The sequence below is a fragment of the Antechinus flavipes genome, chromosome 4, assembly GCF_016432865.1.
Source record: "Antechinus flavipes isolate AdamAnt ecotype Samford, QLD, Australia chromosome 4, AdamAnt_v2, whole genome shotgun sequence".
In the NCBI taxonomy this organism is placed as follows: domain Eukaryota; kingdom Metazoa; phylum Chordata; class Mammalia; order Dasyuromorphia; family Dasyuridae; genus Antechinus; species Antechinus flavipes.
Window position 1 is genome coordinate 51,079,175 of NC_067401.1, and position 20,809 is coordinate 51,099,983.

Here is a 20,809-nt window from a genome sequence, read left to right on the forward strand (position 1 = left end):
AGTGGGTCCCAGCAACTGAGAAGGTTTTAACCCTGTGGTTGGACTTAATCTCTGCATTCCACCCTGACACCTTGGAGAAGCACAAGGGGGAGATGGGGGTGGGGGTGGAGGCGAGGGTGGGGAAACTTGTGGGGAAAGCCAAGTTCACCATCTCTTTTCTGATTACAAGACTTCTAAAGTCACTGCCGCCTTAGTCATCAGTTCCACCGGCCCCACCCCAGCTCGGCCTTTTTTTTTTTTTTTTCCTAAGAGTCAGGGTTAGTTTAAGAAAAAATGGCTTGCAAGAAGCCATGACCTCAGGCTTTTATCCCCTCCATCTGGTTCGCAGCCTTATGGGGCCATGCTGCTATGCAGGAGGTGAGCGAAAGAATTCTTCAGATGATGGCTCCTAAACCCACATGTGGAGCTCGGGGGAGGTTGGGGGGAGGTTGGGGAGAAAGCCAAGATGGATGGACCACAAAACCAGGATTTGTGGGGGAGGGGCTGGAGGGAGCCCCTCGTACAGGTAGACTTTTTGAATGAGGTATTTGCCTCTTAGCCAAGGCTGGAGATCCAAAGCCCAAAAGAAGCATCCTCAGGCTTTGATTAACGAGCTTCTTCTTCATCCACAATTGGGGGTGGGGTAAGGGTAGAATTGGGAAGGTAAATGAAAGTACTCATTTTTCTCCCTTTTAGTTACTATTTTTCTTTTGATCCATAATTGGCAGTCTACATAAGAGATAACATTGTCCGGATTTATCTGTGCAAGTGAATGAAAAGACTTTGTATCCAGTAGCCTCTTTTTACCTTATGGCAGACCAAAGAGCCCACCACTGCACCATAACAGCTAATAGATAGATTTTGCTTAGCCAGTGACAAAACTGTTTCTGAGCATACTTGTTCCCATTACTATTTCCTATCCCAGTGACCTAAAATAAAGGCCTTAAGAAAATCTTGAACGAATTTAAAAGCCTCTAATATAGAGGCTAGTCCATGCCAATGGACTACATATTCTCCATTAGCAGAACAACAACCAAAAGAGGTATCTATGGAGAGTCTTGAACAATGATGTTTCGGGAAAGAATGATGCAGTAGTGCGAGGGAGATATTCAAAAGAAACCCAAATTCATTTTTTGATATAGATTGTATTTAGATACTCTCATGTGGAGAACTGGCCCAGTGCCTTCCACACTAACTTGGATTTAATCCTGATTTCAAAGGTGCTGAGACTCCAGTACCTGTAATCCTTAATTGTGAGACTCTGTAATCTTTGATCTTTCTCTTACCAATGCAGGATTGCACATTCTGAATCTTTTCTTGGACCTACCCCGTCTTGGGAGTTGGCCTGCTGGTGTCTCAGTTGTGGACATTATCGCCTTTCTTTTGCCAGCATGAAGTAAAGTTCATTTTTTGTCCATGGAGCCTATTCTGACCCCGATATTATGAGTCGATGTGAGAATAAAAGTCCGGTCACCAGGTTCAGTATTACTATATCTGGCGTGGAAAGGTCTCTTTGCTCACTAGTTCCAACTACGGTCTTGCAGATTTTGTAAAGGCTTGTGTCCATGCATTTCCTTCACTTTGGTCTGGTCTTAGAAGTCTCTGTGAATTAACAGTGTGAGAAGCCTCCAAGTGCTGAAGGTTTTGAAAAGATTAGGGAAAGTCTCACCAAGGCAGCTGAGGACGAATTGAAGGGATGGTGATCAGGAGATATAGTCTGGGCACTTAACACTTCCTAGCTGTGTGACCCTAGGCAAGTAAGTTAACCCCAATTGCCTTGGCAAAAAATAATAACAATAAAATAAAGAGAAAAGTATGTTATGATCTTAAAAAAAAAAAAAAGGAGATATAGTCTGTGGATTCAGCCAAGAGGTGGGGCTGGGTGGGAGTGCAGGAAGCCGGTGGCTGACTCGTGCCCAACGGGGACTTAAATCAGGACAGGGGAGAGAGGTTGGACCACAGAGCCAAAGCCAGGAATGAATTCTCTGATTCTCTAGAGATATGCTCACACAAGTAATTGAACCCCTGAAGGGGAAATAGAGAGGTGAACTTGGAATTATTTTCTCCTTCTGATCCTTTGGATATTGGGGCTGGGAGCTAGCATGGTATTTGTTACCGACATCTTCCAGCCTTTGGAAGAGAATAGACTTGGATTTTCATTTTTCACACAGTCTAACTCAAAGTTAGGCGGGGAAAGTCCACTGTCCATCCTCCTTCAGGGTCTCTGCCTGAGCTCTTGGGTCCCTATAAGAATTTTGAGGCCGACAGCCTTTGGAAAACTACAGACCCATTAAATCTCTGTCACCAGCTTTAGGGTGACTGCAGAGGCCCAAGCTTTGGAGAGGCAGCTATAAAAGATGAGCCGCCCTTCCACTCGCCCCACTGTTTATTTACAACATGTCCAGCCCTGCAGTCCCCATCCCGGGGCACGCGTCGCACTTGTCTCCCAGCACGCGCCAACGATGAGATGCAGTTGGGCCTCTGCTGCTCTGCTTGGGTGGTAATTCTCCTCGGCTCCCCACTCCCCCCACCTTCCCATTTCCTTTCCTCCTTCCTCCTCCACCACCCACCTCTCCTCCTCTACCCCCTCCCTTCCCTATCTCCTCCCCAAAACACACACAAACCCCAGCTGGAATGCACTAGTCACTCTAAAAATAACTGCCTGCATCTTGATAATGTAACATTTTAAAGATCTAAGTCATCTCTTGGCCGGGACCGGGCTCTGTTGTTGGTATGGCTGCTTTGGTAGGGTCTGATTGAAGTCGAACGGCCCTTTTCCTTTTCTGTATCTTATCTCCATCCAAGATTACTGCGGTGGGCAGGCGGCAATGATACCTCGTGGGCTTCTGTACGCGAGGACGTGGATGTGCATGCGGCCGCCTGGAGGGGTGTGGGGGGGTGTGTCCATACGGCCACCTCCGAGTGTGGGTGTGTGCAGGGGCCCGGGGGGCAGCACCTTGCCCTCCTCCTGCCCCCCGCCGTGCGCTGAGATCCTTTCGGAGCAGCCGCGGGCGTTCCCCCTCGGGAGGCCGGGGGCAGAGGCCGCGGCGGGAGCCATCCATAAGCAGGGGAGAGCGGCTGCCTGTGTAACGCGAAGCCGCCCCGGGGGGCGGCCCCGCAGGCTCGCTTTCGGAGCTCTCTGTGTCTGGCACCTCTCTGCCCGAGGCCCGGGAGCCCGGGGTCCCGCCGACCCGCTCAGGAATGCGCAGCATTGTTCTCCGCTGCGGTAATTTGGCCGCAGAATTGGAGGCTGACGGCTTCCCGGGGATGGGGAGCAAACTCCCTCCGCCCGCCGGCCGCCCTCCTTCCCCCGCCACTGGTAGGGACATTTAAATAAAACCTCCCAGGGTGGAGCGGGCTAGGCGGTGATGCCGAATGGCTGGTTCTCCTCTAAGAATCGGCAGCCAGCCAGTCAGACTGAGCCGTCGGAGGGCCGGCAGACTTGGCGAGCGGCGCTATTTCTGCTGGGAGTGCCAGAGCGGGGATAGCGGGGCTCTCCGTGGAACAGGGGCTATCCGGGGAACCCGAGGGCGCGCAGCCCTCCAGGCCCCAGGTGCCCGCCGGGCAGGGCTGATAAAGAACGCCGAGGTCCCCGAGTGTTTCTTGGCGCCGCGACAAGGGAGGGCAGGCCGGTGACGGGTTCCACGGACTGCTTGGCAACTAGCCCTTTGCAGCAGGTGTGGGGCGAGCGCCACCCGACAAAGCCAGCTGCCTGTCGGGCGGCTCTTCGGCGCAAGGTGAAATTGTGGCACGCTAGTCCCATGGGCCTTTTCTTTCATATGACTGTAGGCCGCTGGTGCGAGGACAATGGCTTCCTTGTATACCTCCAGGCCGCAGCCCCTGGTCCGCAAGAGATATGTACTGCGTATGGAATGATTAAATGACTCTTTTTTTTTTTTGGTCTGGGAGTTGGGATATGAGGCTCTTACCTCTTGTGAGAGATAATCTTGATTGGACAGAGAAAAAGAATAACGTTCAAAACCAGTAGTGAGGTGACCAGAAGCGGAGGGAACCCTCATTGGAGCAAGCAAAGTTCTTGTCCCTCTGGGCCGGACTCTGGGGGGGAAGTGCTGGGGTCGATGTGGGATCTCTGTGACCAGGCTCAGGGCTGCCCTTGAGCTTGGCTTTCCTGCCTTTGAGGTGAGCAGCCCTGCTGCTCTCTCCCCATTACCCCATTTCCGCCGTTCCAACAGCTTGCTTCCCTCAACTTCTGATGGGGAAATTGGCACGTGCAAAACTTTGCAGTCTGGAATTCTGAAGCTGTGCATTCTCTGGAGAGAGGGGCTCAGAATTGCCAAAGGAGGCCCTTTCTCTCCTAGAGAGAGGGAGGAAATCTGGAGGGACTGGGAAAGCAGCATCTCTGTTAGAACACAGGTGAGACTTGCACCTGGGACTACTTTCCTCTCGGCAGTGATCAAGTAGCGGTATTGGCCCTCCAAGTGACCTGTACTTTTTCATGGGAGGAAGCACTAGGGGTGAGCTTCCACCTTTCCTAGGAGGCTGCCATCCTGGGGAAGGCCAAGATTCCGGGCTCTCCTCCTCCCCACTGTTCTGCAATATTCCCCCAAATAGGGAGCTCATTCTCCACTCCATCTCAAACTGTCAGAAGCCCTTTCCTCCTTCCCCTCACTCCCTCCTCCCTAATCCCACTCATCAGTTATCGAGTTGACTCCACCACTCTGCAAGGAAGACATTCCCCTGGCCTGACTCAGCCCTGTTTCTCCACAGGAATCCCCTCACCACAGGCCACAAGGGTCCTGACCAGCTCATGTTTTGTATTAATGGATATGGAGGCTGCAGCATTTTTACTCTCTTTTTCAAAAAAAAAAAAAAAAAAACCCACCCCCCACACCAAAAAACCAAAGCTACCCAAACCCTCCTACGCGGGTCTTGGCAGGTTACACAAATATTAGTCCAAAGATCCAAATAAATCTGTCCCTGAGGCCCAGCCCCACAGCCCCCACCCCCTTCTCCGTCCGGGTGCTTCATGCTGTTTGCACGGAGAGAGAACTGCTGAGCAATTGTGTAGACTAGGGCAGGGAAAAGAAGGGGAGTGGGATTTGGGGAGAGGTAGAATGGCCTGGAGCCTGTGCCTGTGCTAAATGGTCTGCAAGTGGTGAAGGACACATGGGTCGAAGGAGCTTCCCGTGGGGTGGGAATGGGATGGGGCAAGTATCAACTTTAGGAGGAAGCCAAGGAAAGGCCTGGACCAGAGAACCTGATCCCTTCACACTTGGCTGCCATTGCTCCTCAAATGGAAAGGGAAGAGGCTCTTGGATTATTCAGGGTACCCTCCCCCCATCTCCTCAACCCTCCACTAATCTCCCATAGGTATCTCACGTGCTTCTCAACATTTTGTCCCAGAAATGAACACCATCAGTGCTCTTTCACTATCCAAAATGAGCTTCTCTGTAACCTCTTGAGCACTCGAAACTTTTTTTTTGCCAGGCCTAGGGAAGAGTACAGGACAGGCTGGAAGAAGGGAGGATTTGGAATCTCTGAATTAGGGGATCTGGCCAAAAACAGCAAGAGAGGTCCTGCTATGTAAGTGGGCTGGGATGCTGCTGGGAGGTGTGCTCATAGTCACAACATCAGCCGCTTTCTCCATTGTTTGCTCTCGGGGATTATTTTAAGGGTGAGGAAAAGAAACATCTTTGGTTTTAAAGATTTTTTCTTGTTGACTTTTTAAGTCGGTGGCAAATAAGGTTGTCACAAAATTACCATTTGTTTAGCTGTTATCAAGGGGATTTCTGTTCAGATATTTTTGTTGGTCCTTTCTAACTGAGATTCTGCCAATGGGCCTCTCTCTTCCTAGCTGGCACCTACGATAAGCCTGAAAAAAGGGCATCCATCACCCGCCTCTAGGGGTCTTTTCCTCTGATTGTCATGAATATTGTCCAGGGCCAGGTCAGCTCTGGGGAATGGGCACAATATCGGAAAGCGCTCTCCCTACAGATAAAATACCAGAGGACTGGGGAGGGGGGCCTGGAAGCCAGGGCCTACTCACCCTGAAAAATAATCACCAAGGGCAGAATGAAACAAAAAAGCAAAGTGCACAAGTGAGGCAGGTTAAGTATTGTTTGCTTTGATGGCAGGAACTGCCATGGCTATTCTGCATATCACTAGCGGACCACTACCTAAGAACCCAGCAGATAAACGTGAGGCAGTGATATCGGATACAAATTTATGATATATATATATATATATATATTTGCATATATATATATGGATGGGGAGGGTGTGGATGCATATATCTCTTTGTTCACATATGCAGCAGGATGCAACATACAAGCACAGACAGACCCCCATCCTGCAGGTCTGACCCTTGTCCAGCAGGCCCAGGCTCCGGGGAACTGAAAAAACGTGCAGTCTAACAGTGACTTCGGGATGGCGGAGGGACCGTCCACACCTCCCCGCGCCCACCCCCACTCCAATCCTAAACCAGGCCGGTGCTCGTGGCAGCCCCCGCCCCTCCCCCAAGGTGTTCTTTCTCCTGGGTGCCCAGGAAGCCAGAGAAGGGCGACAGACAAGCGGGCTCTGGTCTCTCCGGAGGTGCTCGCTCCTTCTGCGCGCGCTCCCGGCCCCTCGCCCCGGGGCGCGGGGGCTCCGACCGGAGGCTGCTCCGGATCCCGTCACCGCCTCCTTCGGGACGAACACGCGAGGCCCTTGGGGCAGCCCGGGGCTGGGGGGGCGGGGTACAGGGTGAGCATGCGAGCCGAGTCTGCGGGGCGGGGTGGAGGGGCCGGCGCCCGCGGGGCTCAGGTCTGGTCCAGCCATTCCGCCTTCTTGGGGGCCTTGCAGGTGTGGACGTCCACGGTGTCGCGGCACTCCTTGCAGCGCACGGCGCAGCACCAGTGGAACTTGCACTCGCACTGCGTGACCCGCGTGACCCGGGTCGTGTCGTAGCCGCGGCCGCAGCACATGACCTCGCACCCGTCCGTCCCCCGGGACGTCTTGCTGCACACGCGGCCGGCGGTGCCCAGGGAGCCTGGGGGAAGGGGGCGGAGGGAACAGGTTAACTCTCCCCCCACTCCTCGGGGGCCCGCCGAGGGAGCCGGCGGCCATGTTCAACCCCATGTGCCCGAGAGGCCGGCGGCCCCGATCACACAAATAAGACTTGGGGTTCACACCCGGGTCACCTCCTCCCTCGCGCACTTCTTTCTCGCCAACACAGGTCCCACTCGCAACCCTGCCGGGTCCCGCCTCCTCTAGGAAGCCTTCCCTCCGGGTCGGTCCCACCGCACCCCCCGGGATCGGCCGGCTTCAAGACACTTCCCCAGAGACCACAAATGTGGGTCTTGTGTGCGCGGGCTCCCGGGGAAAGGGCCGCCTTCGAGCCTCCTCCTCCCCCTGCAGGGCCCCCGCCAGAGGCAGGGCCCCCGCCAGAGGCAGGGCCCCCGCCAGAGGCAGGGCCCCCGCCAGAGGCAGGGCCCCCGCCAGAGGCGGGGCCCCCGCCAGAGGCAGGGCCCCCGCCAGAGGCAGGGCCCCCGCCAGAGGCAGGGCCCCCGCCAGAGGCAGGGCCCGCGCTTTCTCCTCTGGGCTCAGGGGAGACCAGCCTGACCTCTGCAGGGCGGCTCCCCATCCCTGTTTGCGCAGATGCTGCTCCCCACGCTTGGAATCCTTGGATTCCTTCTAGACTCAGCTGAAGGGCCACTTCCCAAAGGAAGGGGTCCTGGAACCCCCCTCCCCATCTCTCCTTCTCTCCTCCCCCCTTTCCTCTCCCCCACCTTCTCCCCCCTCTCCTCCTGCTTCTTCCTCTTCTCTCTCTTCTCTCTCACTGTCTCCTTCTCTCTCTCTCTTCTTCTCTCTCTCCTTCTCTCTCACTCTCTCCTTCTCTCTCTCTCTTCTTCTCTCTCTCCTTCTCTCTCACGGTCTCCTTCTCTCTCTCCTTCTCTCTCACTGTCTTCTTCTCTCTCTCTTCTTCTCTCTCTCCTTCTCTCTCACGGTCTCCTTCTCTCTCTCTTCTCTCTCACTGTCTCTTCTCTCTCTCTCTTCTTCTCTCTCTCCTTCTCTCTCACTGTCTCCTTCTCTCTCTCTCTCTCTTCTCTCTCTCTCCTTCTCTCTCACTGTCTCCTTCTCTCTCTCTTCTTCTCTCTCTCCTTCTCTCTCACGGTCTCCTTCTCTCTCTCCTTCTCTCTCACTGTCTCCTTCTCTCTCACGGTCTCCTTCTCTCTCTCCTTCTCTCTCACTGTCTCCTTCTCTCTCTCTCTTCTTCTCTCTCTCCTTCTCTCTCACGGTCTCCTTCTCTCTCTCCTTCTCTCTCACTGTCTTCTTCTCTCTCTCTCTTCTTCTCTCTCTCCTTCTCTCTCACGGTCTCCTTCTCTCTCTCCTTCTCTCTCACTGTCTCCTTCTCTCTCTCTCTTCTTCTCTCTCTCCTTCTCTCTCACTGTCTCCTTCTCTCTCTCTCTTCTTCTCTCTCTCCTTCTCTCTCACTGTCTCCTTCTCTCTCTCTCTTCTTCTCTCTCTCCTTCTCTCTCACGGTCTCCTTCTCTCTCTCCTTCTCTCTCACTGTCTCCTTCTCTCTCTCTCTTCTTCTCTCTCTCCTTCTCTCTCACGGTCTCCTTCTCTCTCTCCTCTCTCTCTCTCTCTCTTCTCTCTCACGGTCTCCTTCTCTCTCTCCTTCTCTCTCACTGTCTCCTTCTCTCTCTCTCTTCTTCTCTCTCTCCTTCTCTCTCACGGTCTCCTTCTCTCTCTCTCTCTCCTTCTCTCTCACTGTCTCCTTCTCTCTCTCTCTTCTTCTCTCTCTCCTTCTCTCTCACTGTCTCCTCTCTCTCTCTCTTCTTCTCTCTCTCCTTCTCTCTCTCCTTCTCTCTCACGGTCTCCTTCTCTCTCTCCTTCTCTCTCACTGTCTCTTTCTCTCTCTCTCTCTCTCTCTCTCTCTCTCTCTCTCTCTCACACACACACACACACACACACACACACACACACACACACACACACACGCCGCTTGCATCTTCCCCCTGCTGGGAACGACTTTGCACTTATTTCTACCACTTTGCAGTGTGTGGGTCCCAATAGAATAAAAACTGGATGGCAGGGTTTGTTTCATTTTAGTAAACCCAGCGGGTAACACATAATCCAATAAATACATAGATCCACCTCTCTCTTAGAATTTAGAGTAGAAAAATACCCAAAAGATTGTCTAAAGTGATCTATCTTTAGACACAAGGAATAATGCAGACTGGTGAAGTTAAGCAAACTGCCCAGGACTACACTGCTAACCAGCCCAGAGACTCCCATGCCTGCTATACCAATTTCCCTCTTTCCTCCTCATCAGGTTTGGATTTGGCCAGCATATCTGATGGATCAAAAGGCCTCTGAATTATTCCTTGTCCCTCCACCCACACTTTGCTCCCCACACCAAAACGGCACCACTGGGGAAACAACATCTGGTTCCGAGTTAACCCCACTTCCAGGTTTCACCCTATTACACACTCCATAACTATTTGTCTCTGACCTGTACCCCACGGAGCCCCCATTAACCTTTGCTGCCGTTTCAAAAACCCATCATCACAATTCCCCAGGAAACTGGGTGATTGTCTTGGCCCCAAAGTAATGAAAATAACAATCTGCCACACCTTATCCAGTGTGATTTTTAGGTGTGATATTACAGCCTGTTCACCAGGCCCAGAAAAAGGATTTGAGAGCCCTAAAGATTCATCCTTCTGCCTAAAAACCAGAGCCTAGCACTTGGCACGATGCTTTATACATAGAAAGTGCTAGACGAAGAAAATCCCAAACCAGAGAACTACATTGGATGGGAAAGTCATAAGATCTTCTCCACCCCATTCTTCCCCAGGAACCCCCTTTCAGGCACCCTGCAAAGGACAAACACTGCCCTCTCTGTCTCTCAGGCAAGGCCCCACCCTGTTTCTATGCCCAGTTTTGCTCCAAACCATTTCACTCTCCAAGAACGACAGCGATGGGCAAAAACAAACAGAGGCGAGCAGCTAGCGGACTTGTTCACCTTCTCCTCACCTCTCTCCTCCTCCAACCACAGCAGCTCTGCCTGTTGAAAAGACCCTCATGGCAGTAACTGGGGGAAAGAGAGGGGGGTGGGCGTCCCAGATTTACAGTTACTGAAACTGAGACAGGATCCTTCAGGTTTCCTCCGAGTCACAGTCATACCCACCACCACGGGAGAGAGGATTACTTCCTCTTTTCTTAAAATACTAAAAAGCTCTGGGGGAAGACTCCACAACCTCACGAGGTGACAGTTCCAGCAATACTGCAGCAGTCTAGAAGTCCCACCTGCCAGCTGATCTTCATCCCTAAGGCACTGAATCAAACCCAAATTCTGCTGCAGATGAAGAGCAACTCTCCACTGCCCATCACCAACTGCCCAGAGAGCAACTGGTAGAAAGCTGAAATACCTAGTTGGGATGGAGAGCATCTCCTTGGATTCCTCCTTTCCTGTGATTAATCCTTCAATATGTTCTCATTCTACTTTTTTTTTTTTTTAATGCAAGAGGCAAAGCCCTTAGAAAATTGCTATTTTAGGCACTCTGCAATATGGCTCACCAAGTCTGCCTTCAGACTTCACCTCTATGCCTTATAGGAAGTCTCCACTATACTCAAACTGTTGCCGAAACTTCCCTCTTCCTCTCTTGGTATACCCTCTAACTATTCGAATCCTGCAAGACCCAGGTTTAAGTCTCACCTTGACCATTTGAGCCCATTGTAGGTATTCAGTACCTCTTAGTGGGGGATGCTGGCTGTCCAATGGGGCCTCCTTCCCTGATTATTCTTAGGTTTGATAACAAGCTGGTGCTCCCAAGTCCTTCTGGGGTTCCTTTTTGTAACCCCAATCTACTGAACAGCAGTGGACTAGCATAGTTCGCCATGTTCAAAACTGGAAAATTGTTCTCTTTTCCCATTCTCCCTCTGCATCTGGTTCTACCTTACTCACCAGCAGCCTTGTCCAGAACACAGTAGTCTGGGGAGTTGTCAAAGTAGACAAGGTCAGCCCGCGTGGCGTGGCGATAGCCCTGACGGGCAGCAGTAAAGTTGGCACCATCCTGGGTGGCGGTCACCTGCACGGCCCCGTCGTAGCGCCTCCGCAGGTAATCACCAGTCCGGCGGAAGTCGGAGAGTGCGTGCCAACAGGTGCGAAGCGTACAGGAGCCACTAACTCCATGGCACTTACACTCCAGCTTCAGGAATCGACGGACAGCCTGAGGAGGGAGGGAAAAGGCAAAGGGTCAGGGCTCACCTTCCATCCTGTAGGATGGATAACCCAAGATAGAGGGAAAGAGAGAGGGGAGGGAAGAGAGAGGGAGATGGAGACAGAGAGACGGACATAGGAATAGAGGAGAGTAGGGGAAAGGGGCAGGGAGAGAGGAAAAAGAGGGAAAAGGGAGAAGAGGGGAGAAAGAGAGAGGTTGATAGAATGAGCCAGAGAGGGATGAAAGATAGGGAGGGAGAAAAAAAGGGGAGAGAGAGGGAGGAAGGGAGAAAGAGGTAGAGAAAGAGAGAAAGGAAGAAAAGGAGGAAGAAGAAGAAAGAAAGAAAAGAAGAGAAGAAAGGGAGGGAGAGGGAAAGAGAAAAGAAGAGGGGAAGGGATAAAGAGAAGGGATAGAAAAGAGGTTACAGAGAAAGAGAGGGGAGATAAAGAGGAACACAAAGAAAATGCTTCATGTATAGAGTGATAAAACTGGGGAATAGGAAGATTAGGGGTTATTTCCTCCGTCCAATTAATCAACAAACATTTATGAAGAGCCTACTTGGACCAAGCCATAGGCTGGGTGCAAAGTAAAAAGTGAAACAGTCTGGCTTCAAGGAGCACCCATTAGCTCCAAACTCTTCAAAGCCCAGTTCAGATTTTACTTCTGGGAAGGTTTTCTCCACCATCTAATTCACAGACGTCCTTCTTCTCTAGCCTCCTTTGCCATCTGCCTCCTAACACAATAGGAAGAATGCTGGATTGGGGCTCCAACGAGATACCAAGTTCCCACCCTGCATGAGCTGAAAGGAGTCTGAGCCTATGAATTCCATAAAATTCAGGGCCTGGGCTAGGGGACCTCTAGGTTTCCTTCCAGATCTAAATCTGTGATCCAGTAATCTATGCCAGACAAGCCAGAACTTACTGTTATACTGTCTGGAATCCTCCTCTTAATTAACTGAACTAATGTATGCTACTCCTTTTTTTTTTTTTTAAGCATGTACAAATTTCATTTCCTAGTATTTCTAGCAGAACATAAACCTCTCGGAGACAGGAACTGTTTCGTTTTGTCTGTTTCCACACCCATTTCAGGACTCGGCCCATAGCAGGTATTTAACAAACGGTTGTGACTGAACTGGGAAGGAGGGATTCTCCAGTTGAGCCCCGGGCCGAGCTGTCCCCACCCAGCCCCGTACAGACTGACCGTCCGGCCGCAGCGGTTGTTGTGCAAGTTCATGAGGGCTCGGGCGTCCTTGAGCCTCTTCTCCTTAGCATCCACAAAGGCCTTGGCGAAGCGGACCCCATAGTGGATGTTGTCGCTGCAGCCACCCCAGTCAAAGTCTCCCCGCTGGTCTCGGTCGCGACCGCGTGTATAAGGGTCGCAGCTGCACACGCTGAGCTCGCCCTGGCTGCAGGCCCGAGTGATGGCGTGCACCACGCCTGCCGATGAAATGGCGTACACGAAAGCCGCCTCCCGGCTGCCTAGAGTGGGGAGGGAAGGAGGGGTTCAGAGAAAAGGCCCAGGACTATCTTCATCCCGCGATCCCCCCAAGGACTCTGCGCACTCACCTCCTTCCAGAAGTCCCCCTTGCTTGGAGTCCCTCCTCGACTTCCCTAAGCACCAATCTTCATCAGAATACTCCCTAACACACCTCAGGGTTTCTGGGCACCGTATGTCTGTCTATCCCTTCAATTAGACCAACTCTTAGCCCCTTAGAGATTAGCTCTGGGTTTGGGATCAGGTTCACTAGTTTTGTATTTATGAGTCATTATGTAATTAAGATGTAATTACTTAATTATTTTAATTAATATATAATCACAACTTACCTTCTAGACTTGTTTCCATATCTATAAAACAGAGCTAATAACTGTTCCTCTACCTGGAAGGTTTATTGTGAAGACATTTTGCAAACCTAAAAATACTACATCAGAGGATTCTAAAATTTTGAGTTGCTAAGGTCTTTTAGGGATCCAGCTGGGCCAGTCTCCCCCATTTTACAGATGAGAAAACTGAGTCCTAGAGAAAGAAAAGGATTTATTCAGTGTTTTCCAGCATCAGCAAGCAGCACACTGGAATGTCACTGGGAGTGAGAGGACCAGCTCTTCCAACTTTACTTTCCTTTGAATAGTATTCTCGTCACCATATCACACTTGACTCTGAATTATTATTAGACAAAGCACCTCTCCTCCCTTCTTCCCTCATGCTGGATGGCCATCCTGTCTGTAGCTGCTACATGAGAATCAGAGACTTCTTCAGAGGTCTGGACAGTTCTAATACCGAAGCCACAGTCACACTTGGAAAAGAGGAAGACATCAGACTAGAGAGACACTGACACATTTCTCCCCCTTTTCCTTCACCTAAACATCCTCCTGAGTTCCGAGAGCTGAGATCTCTCCTCTTCCCCTCCCTTTCCCTGTTGTTCCTCTTTCAGTCTTTCTCCTGGCTCATCATCCAGTTTAGCCCAGCCTAATTTTCCCTGCTGAGCCGGGGCCAGGACAGTTCTCCAAATATTTACATATCCCCTTTCTGTTTACCCCTTGTTCCCATTACTGCCAGGGCTGGATGGGGGCAGGATACCCCCTCCCTGGTCCCTAGCTCTGAAAGGGATAGAGGGATTGCAAGGGCCAGTAGGGAAGCAAGAAACAGTGCCTGGCCCCTAAATACTCCTTTATTTAACAGAACTCAGAGCTGGGAGAAATAGAGATCTAGAGTGTGTCTAGGGAATCCGTGGATCCTTCAAGCCCCTAGCACATGGATTTTAGAGGGTCTCTTGTCCATGGGGATAAGAAGAGGGATTGTAGCCAATGGGAAGAAATGCTGAGCAGGAAACCAGAACTGAGGGCCCAATCTCAGCCAGATTCCCATAATCATCATCATTATTATGATCCTTAATATTTACATAGAGTTTTAAGGTTTTCAAAGCTATATGTGTATATGCACATGCATATATAATATAGATATTTGTATGCATATATAACATGCATATATAATATAGATACAGATTGACATTTGAGTCTCAACAATCCTACAAAATGGGATCCATTTCCCCAATTTTGCAAATGAGATGAGAACGATTAGGTGACTGACCGAGTCTCAATGCTAACAATGTCTGAGAGGGATATCAAACTCTGGTTTCCTAAACATCAAGTCCAGTGCCAAAGATATCAAACTCTGTGCCAGCAAAAACCCCTCGATTGCTGCAAATTAAAATGTAACTGGGAAATGTTTGACAAAATAAAAATAAAACATAGCGCAGATAATGTTAATTTGTGGTTTTCTAAGAAAACCCAAACAAGAGAACACATAGGGAAATCAATATGCAGTTCCTTGAGTCGGACACTCTCGCTCTAGAGGGTTGGGTTTGAAGTCCCAGGGTCTATTTGATTCCCACTCCTGCCCCTTGTTACCTGTTGGGACCATGGGCAATCCCCCTAATTTCTGTGAATCTTGTTTATAACATGACTTCTAAGGTCATTTCCAGCTCTGTATTTATGATTCACCCTTGGAGGGGGAGGAATAATCTCCCCTTCCACTTGCCACCCCAAGGCCATGGAGAGAAGGGAACAAGATGGAAAGAGAAGGATGGAAGGAAAAAAGGAAAGGGTAAAAAGAAGGGCACCCTACTTCTGAGCATAACCCGGCCAAAGACGGTGTGGTCGCGGTCCAGAGTTGTGCAGTTCCAGCGGTGATGACGGAACTGGTGCTGGCACTCGCGGATCCAATCCCGGGCACCCTCACCCAGGGAGCGCATGATGTCAGGATAGCGCTGGCACAACTGGCGTTGCCGGCTCACCAGCCCGGGGATGTTGTCACAGATCACCCGGGCCCCCAGTGCCCCGATATACCTGCAGGGAGTGGAGGGCACAGCATTGCAAGGAGTGCCTCAAACTGGGTCAGCTCAAGAGTCTCACTCAGCTTCAGCAATAAATTGGGGGGACTAAGGGAAGGGTCAGTTCTCTAGCTCTGGAGGGGATGGATGTTCCCTTCTCATACAACTCCCATCCCAATATTCATCCTGCCCCTACTCCCACTAGTGTCAGTAATAATAATAATAAATGAGCTAGCATTTATATAGAGCTCTAAGATTCACAAAGCACTTTATTTGATATTGTCAAATTTATTTATTTGATATTATTTATTATTTATTTGATACTTATTTGATATATTACTTTATTTGATCCTCACAGCAACCTTGTGAGATCAGTGCTATTATCCCCATTTTCTAGATGGAGAAATGAGGCTGGGAGGTAAAGTGTCCCATCCTGGATTACCCAGCTAAGAAAGTGTCTGAAAGAGAATTTATACTCGAATTTTACTCTCCCTAAGTCCGGTACTCTATCCACCGCACCACCTAGCTCTTTCTAGTCTAGAGAATATAACGTGGCACACAAAAACAAGGTAGAAATCTCCTTCAACAGAAACCATTCTCCTCACTGAATTCTTGTCACAAACACTAAGCGAGTGGTCGCATCTCTTATTACCCAAGCCAAATGCTCGAGTCTAAAACCATACTAAAGTCATAGCTATGTCCCAGGTAGCTGCAGCTGGTTTATTTGATGAATGCTAACGATTCTGGAGAACAAAAACATCGGACAATAAGAGACCAGGATAATACACCGGCATATGGAGGACCTGCATTCAAAATATGCCCGAGGCAAGTCATGGAACGACTTGAAGAGGTGGCTGCCCCTCCACATCTGTGATCCCATGGGCTTTCCCTGAACCCCACACTGAATGTGGCTGTCTCCCTGCCTATCCCGGACTGGGATGGAAGGCAAAAAAGAAGGACAGCGGGAGTGGAGTTCCTTGGAAGGGCGGTGAGTGGCAGCCCATGGCAAGGTTCATAACATAGGGATGTTTCTGGATTTGGTTGGGAAACCAGGGGTCCCAATCTCCAAGCTGAGGAAAAGAGACTCTCGCTTCTAACTCTACTCTTCCCTCTCTTTTGTCATCAGGAATCCTACCAGCCAGGCTGGCCCTGCGCCCTCCTGCTCCACCTTCCCCTTCCCACCATGGGATCTCCACTTCCTGAACAGGCATATTCTTCCCCCTTTACTGTGGTGAAATGGCTTTTAAAGTCCCCGTCCCCTCCTTCACAGGCCAAACCAAAGGGCACCGTGCCCTGGGATTGCTGTACGGGCAGAGATTTCGCTTCAAAGCAGTTCCCACACCCCCAATCCCAGTCTCCATTCCCATCGGCTCAGCACTATGCCAGCTATGACATGCCTGAGGCTTGGCTGAGCTGGTGAAGGGACAGGAAGGTGATTTCAGCTAGGTAGAGGTTCAACTCCACAGCTCCCAGCACGTTCCCAGAGGAACGGTCCTGCTTCCTTCCACCCATAAGCTCACCACAAGCCCGGGATCTCTGCTTACATTTGCCCCTTCTCTCTAACTTGGCTCCCTTCTTCTCTCGTTCCCCAAGCTCACCTGCCTCCGGAAGCATTCCATAACTCTCCTCCTTTGTAATGAATAAAAACCCAAAGGGGTTTTTTATGTGCCTCTTATCTCAGGGTCAAGAGCTCTGTCCAGAGCAGGTGGGAGTCAGGCACTCTTGCAGACATCCCCGGCTGCCAGAAAAGCCGTAGCTGTGAATAAGACTGTGGTTTGGGAACAGCCCCAGAGTCTGGTGGGGAGCAAGGGGGGTGTTTATGACATCTCGGGCCCTGTGTACTCTGTCCCTTTTCTCCCTCCCCCCACCTCAGTCCCGATCATTCCCACCATGGGATCTCCACCCCCAAGTTGGGATCACCACTGGCAAAACCAAATCAAACAAACACAGCCAAAGCCAGATGCCTTCTGGTGAGTGTGGCCGGCCGGGCTGATGGGACCCATCTGTCCCCCAGGGAGGGAAAGACAGAGAGGGCCGGCTGCTCACAAATCCCATGGAATCAGCATCCCTGGTTCTGTCCATCAGAGCAACAGCTTCCAGGAACAAACAAAATAAACTCCTCAGGCCTGGCCTGGGAGGGACTGCCTGACGCACAGACCCAGAGTTACACCCACCGCTGAGATGCTTTGTTTGGAGAGGAGAGACATGAGACAGTCGGAGTTGGAGCTGGTCCCTTTCCCAATACCACTTCATTCCCCTAGCTTGGCTCTGGAATATTGCTCTGGGGATGAGGATTTGGGGGCATCCAAGCTTGGAGAAACACTACCACATCATGAGACAACCTTGGTTGTAATGGGCCCTGCTATGTCAGGAAAGTTCTTTCTGCTGTCTAGCTTTAATCCCTTTGGATTCGGCCCACACTGGTCTTCCTTGTTCTGTCAGTGCTCAGTGAGATGGGGAGCAGCTATTCCTATTGTCCTCCACCCTTCCTGTCCAGAAGATAGCCATTCAGTACCTCTGAGTTCTCCCAGGCCCTACCACTGCCCCAGTCTTCAGGTTTTCTTCTAGATCTTGCTGTGATCTTCCTTGGATCAGAGCTGCTAACCCTTTCTCCCAGCCCCCATCTTCTCTCTATCCTTTTCTTCCTCATCTCTAGACTTCCAGATCCTTTCTACCTCTAGATCCTGCCTTCTCATTTCCATGATAAGAATTCCTGTTCTTGTCCTTTCAAACCTGACCCATAACCTCTTTCTGGGAATCTAGACAAAACCTACCTTCCTGACTCTATCATCTAGAAATTCTATTCATATATAGCTAGTTTCTTTGAAAATGAGACATCCTGTACCCCTGAAGACAGAGATCCTCTACTCTGTTTCTCCTTTCTCAAGATCTTTCTGTGGCCCCAAGTGTGCTAGACTTATCTATATAAGGTGGGTGTTTATGGGGTCTTCAAGATATATATAATATTTTTACTCCCCTCCATCTTTATTTTCAGTTTATTATCTTGATTTCTTCAAGGATCTAGCCTTTCTAAGACTTCCCTATCCTTTCCTCTTTTCTGTCTCTTATTCTAGGAAATTCATGATAACAGATTGCACCTGTTGAGTGTTTATATCCCCTTCTCTATTTCCTGTCCTAATAGTTATGAATTCAGGGAACTTTCTCCTTCTATTCTAGAAAAGGAGATCTCTGTGTGCTATAGAAAATGATTATGAATTATGACTTTCCAGTGGGCAATTAGATGTTTCCCCAAGGGCTTATGAGGGAGCTATCATTTTTTCTTTTTTTTTTTTTTTTGTTAATAGAGAAAATAGGGCCAGGACTCTTGTAATTTGTGGGAAATTGGTATTGAAAAAGTGGCTGCCCATCCTATGTTAAAGACAGTAGTCAGGAGCTAAAGATGGACAGAAAAGATAGAAGGCTGCAAAAGCCAGCCCTCTTGATAGTCCTGCCGCTAGCCCCTGGCTCCTTGGGGGAGCTGTGTGCCCCTTCCACATCTTTCCTTATACTTGAGTGAGGCTTTTCCCTATTCAGCCTCCACTCGGGATTCTTCAAAGATTCTTTAATGTGAACCACGTGTAAGAAGAGGGAAAAGGAAGGGAAAGGGGTGAAAATAACCATGAGTCTCTAAGATACGGTCCCAATGGGGAGACCCCAATATGAACCCCAGCAAGGTCTACCATTGGGGGAAAAATCACCAGCACAACTAAGAACCATTTGAGTGCTGATCCCTCCTTTATTCAAACTGTGCCCTCCAAGGCAATTTTCCATACTGGTGGGGGCCAGATAAGACTCCTCAGAAACCTCGACAGACTGGGCAGAAATGCCCTCTCCTATTTTGGGGAAGTGTGCGTGTAGGGAAGATCTGAGGTGAGGGAGGCAGCCTTTCCGGATCTGAGCCAGTAGACAGCCTAGGCCTTCGGAAGGTACGTTTTGATCTCAACCCTGAACTTTCAAAAGTTTTGCTCCTTCCCATCCCCACCCCCTTCTCCATCTTCCCTTTTGTAAAGGAATGCTTCAAGCCAGATGTAAGATACCAATGCAATATGGTTCCCCCATCCAGAACCCCCTCCTTTCCCCAACATGCAGAGATAAAAAGATCCAAAAGAGAGATTTTTCTGAAACAGGAAAAAGGGGGGTGGTGGTTGGGGGGCTGAGCATCTTGAAATGATAGGAATCTCTAGCAGAACTCCATGGCCCCTCAGTCTGCTACTCCAACCCCCATCCCAATTCTTCCAGCCAAGACTCAGACGAGGGGGAAAGCCACAGGGGAGGGTATGGTAAGAAAAAGAGGGGTATTCTGGGAGGAAAGAGAAGTGGGTATGGGTAGAGAGGTGCTATTCCTGTGCAGAGTACTATTTGGCTTCTATTCCTATGTAAGTTTATCGGGGAAGGGAAGAATGAAGACGGAGGGCAGCTAGATCATCTTTGACTGGAAGCAGAGAACAGCTTTTCTCCGTGGGTAACCAACACAGCTCCATTAGAAATGTGTGTTGGAGGGAGAAGAAGGTGGAAAAATGGACCTCTAATTGATTTTTAAAGGGATTGTGCCCCTTATGGGATGAGAGGCTGGGATGGAGGTCGGGGGGAGCCAGAAAAGATGGACCACAGTTTTCCCAGGGATGAGACAGAGACCTCTGCCCTAGAGAAGTGGGGGGCAGGGGTGGGAGGGGGAAGGGAGTAAAAGAAAAAAGGAAATGGATGGGATACTTTCAACAACTATCCTTTCCGGAAGGATTGAATCAGATTCCCGGATTATGCAAACCAAAATTATTAAAAAAAAAAAAAAAAAACACAACCCTAAACTTTAAGTACGTAATTTTGATTCAGGTTAATTTCTCCTCACTCACCAAATGGATTGAGAGCAGCTGCCTTACTCGGGAGGGTTTCTTTTATAAATTAGGGTGGATGCTGAAGAAGGAGATGGGGAGTTACCCAGCTTTTCCCTTCTCCCATTGCCCCTGAGTGAAATTGGCAACCCCGGCCTGGGTCTCCAGGCTGAAGAGAAAAAGCGGATGCTCGCTCTGCCTCGGGCAAAGATCCAGTAACTCCTCCGGGAGTCCTCGGACCACCAGCTTAACTGAGCCCCCGGAGACCGCTTCCCCTCGGGAAAAAGCTCTGGGACAAGGAAAGCCAAGTGCGGTCCGCTCCCAGGGGGCCGGCCCGAGCCGGAGGAGCCAGCAGCCTTTCCTTTTCACTCCTCTAGTGGTCCCCGCCCCACCTGGTCTCCCATCCCTCTCCACCAACACTCACCACCAGGACGCATCTATGCGGGGCGGCAGCGTAAGCAGCAGCAGCAGCAGGCAGGCGACGCCAAAGCGGGCAGGGACTCCGGGGCCGTCGGGTGCTGCTGCCCGGGCTGGGTATCTGGGCGCCGGGGCGGAGGCGGGAACAGGGAGCCGGGCTCGCCTACGGAGGAGCTGCGCGGCTTCCTCCGTTCTGCCCTGGCTCCGCATAGCTCCCCGAGGGCTCTCCCCCTGCGCGTCCCGGGGTGGGGCAGAGCGGGGACCGGACCCCAGCTGGGGTGACCCTCAAGCTGTCCCAACCTCCCCCCAGCAGGGACCCATGGACCGCACCGACAGTGGGGCGCCCGGATGGGCGCCAGTTATCCGGGCTTCAGTGGCCCGGGACCGCGCGGCGCAGTGGTCGGGACAGCTGTGCCCACCGGGCTGAGGACGGAGTCGGGGGTCAGCAGCGTGACTCCAGACTCCGCGGAGCTGCGTGCGGCGCGGAGGGCCGTCCTGGGCGTGCTGTCCGGGGCCGGAGGCTGGGAGCCGGCCACGGCTGGCGGCGCGCTCTAGCCAGGGTGCGGTGTCCGGGGGTCGGCGGCTCTGCGCCG

The 20,809-nt window shown here is 51.0% G+C and overlaps 2 protein-coding genes across 2 annotated transcripts in view; one reads left to right on the forward strand and one right to left on the reverse strand.

The window, feature by feature from the left end:
• ST7L (suppression of tumorigenicity 7 like) overlaps positions 1-1,470 on the forward strand; it is a 76,518-nt gene extending 75,048 nt beyond the window's left edge. Inside the window, exon 15 of the mRNA XM_051993016.1 lies at positions 1,274-1,470. Coding sequence (XP_051848976.1) covers positions 1,274-1,288 — 15 coding nt within the window. The 3' untranslated portion in view covers positions 1,289-1,470. The remainder of the gene's footprint in view (positions 1-1,273) is intronic.
• Positions 1,471-6,170: 4,700 nt separating this feature from the next.
• Positions 6,171-20,778, reverse strand: WNT2B (Wnt family member 2B). The gene is made up of 5 exons (XM_051993022.1): positions 20,224-20,778; positions 14,766-14,986; positions 12,345-12,622; positions 10,889-11,153; positions 6,171-6,967 (listed from the first exon to the last, which is right to left on the reverse strand). Exons 1-5 carry the CDS (start codon positions 20,424-20,426, stop codon positions 6,738-6,740), a joined length of 1,197 nt encoding a protein of 398 aa, XP_051848982.1. The 5' UTR covers positions 20,427-20,778; the 3' UTR covers positions 6,171-6,737.
• Positions 20,779-20,809: the final 31 nt, after the last annotated feature.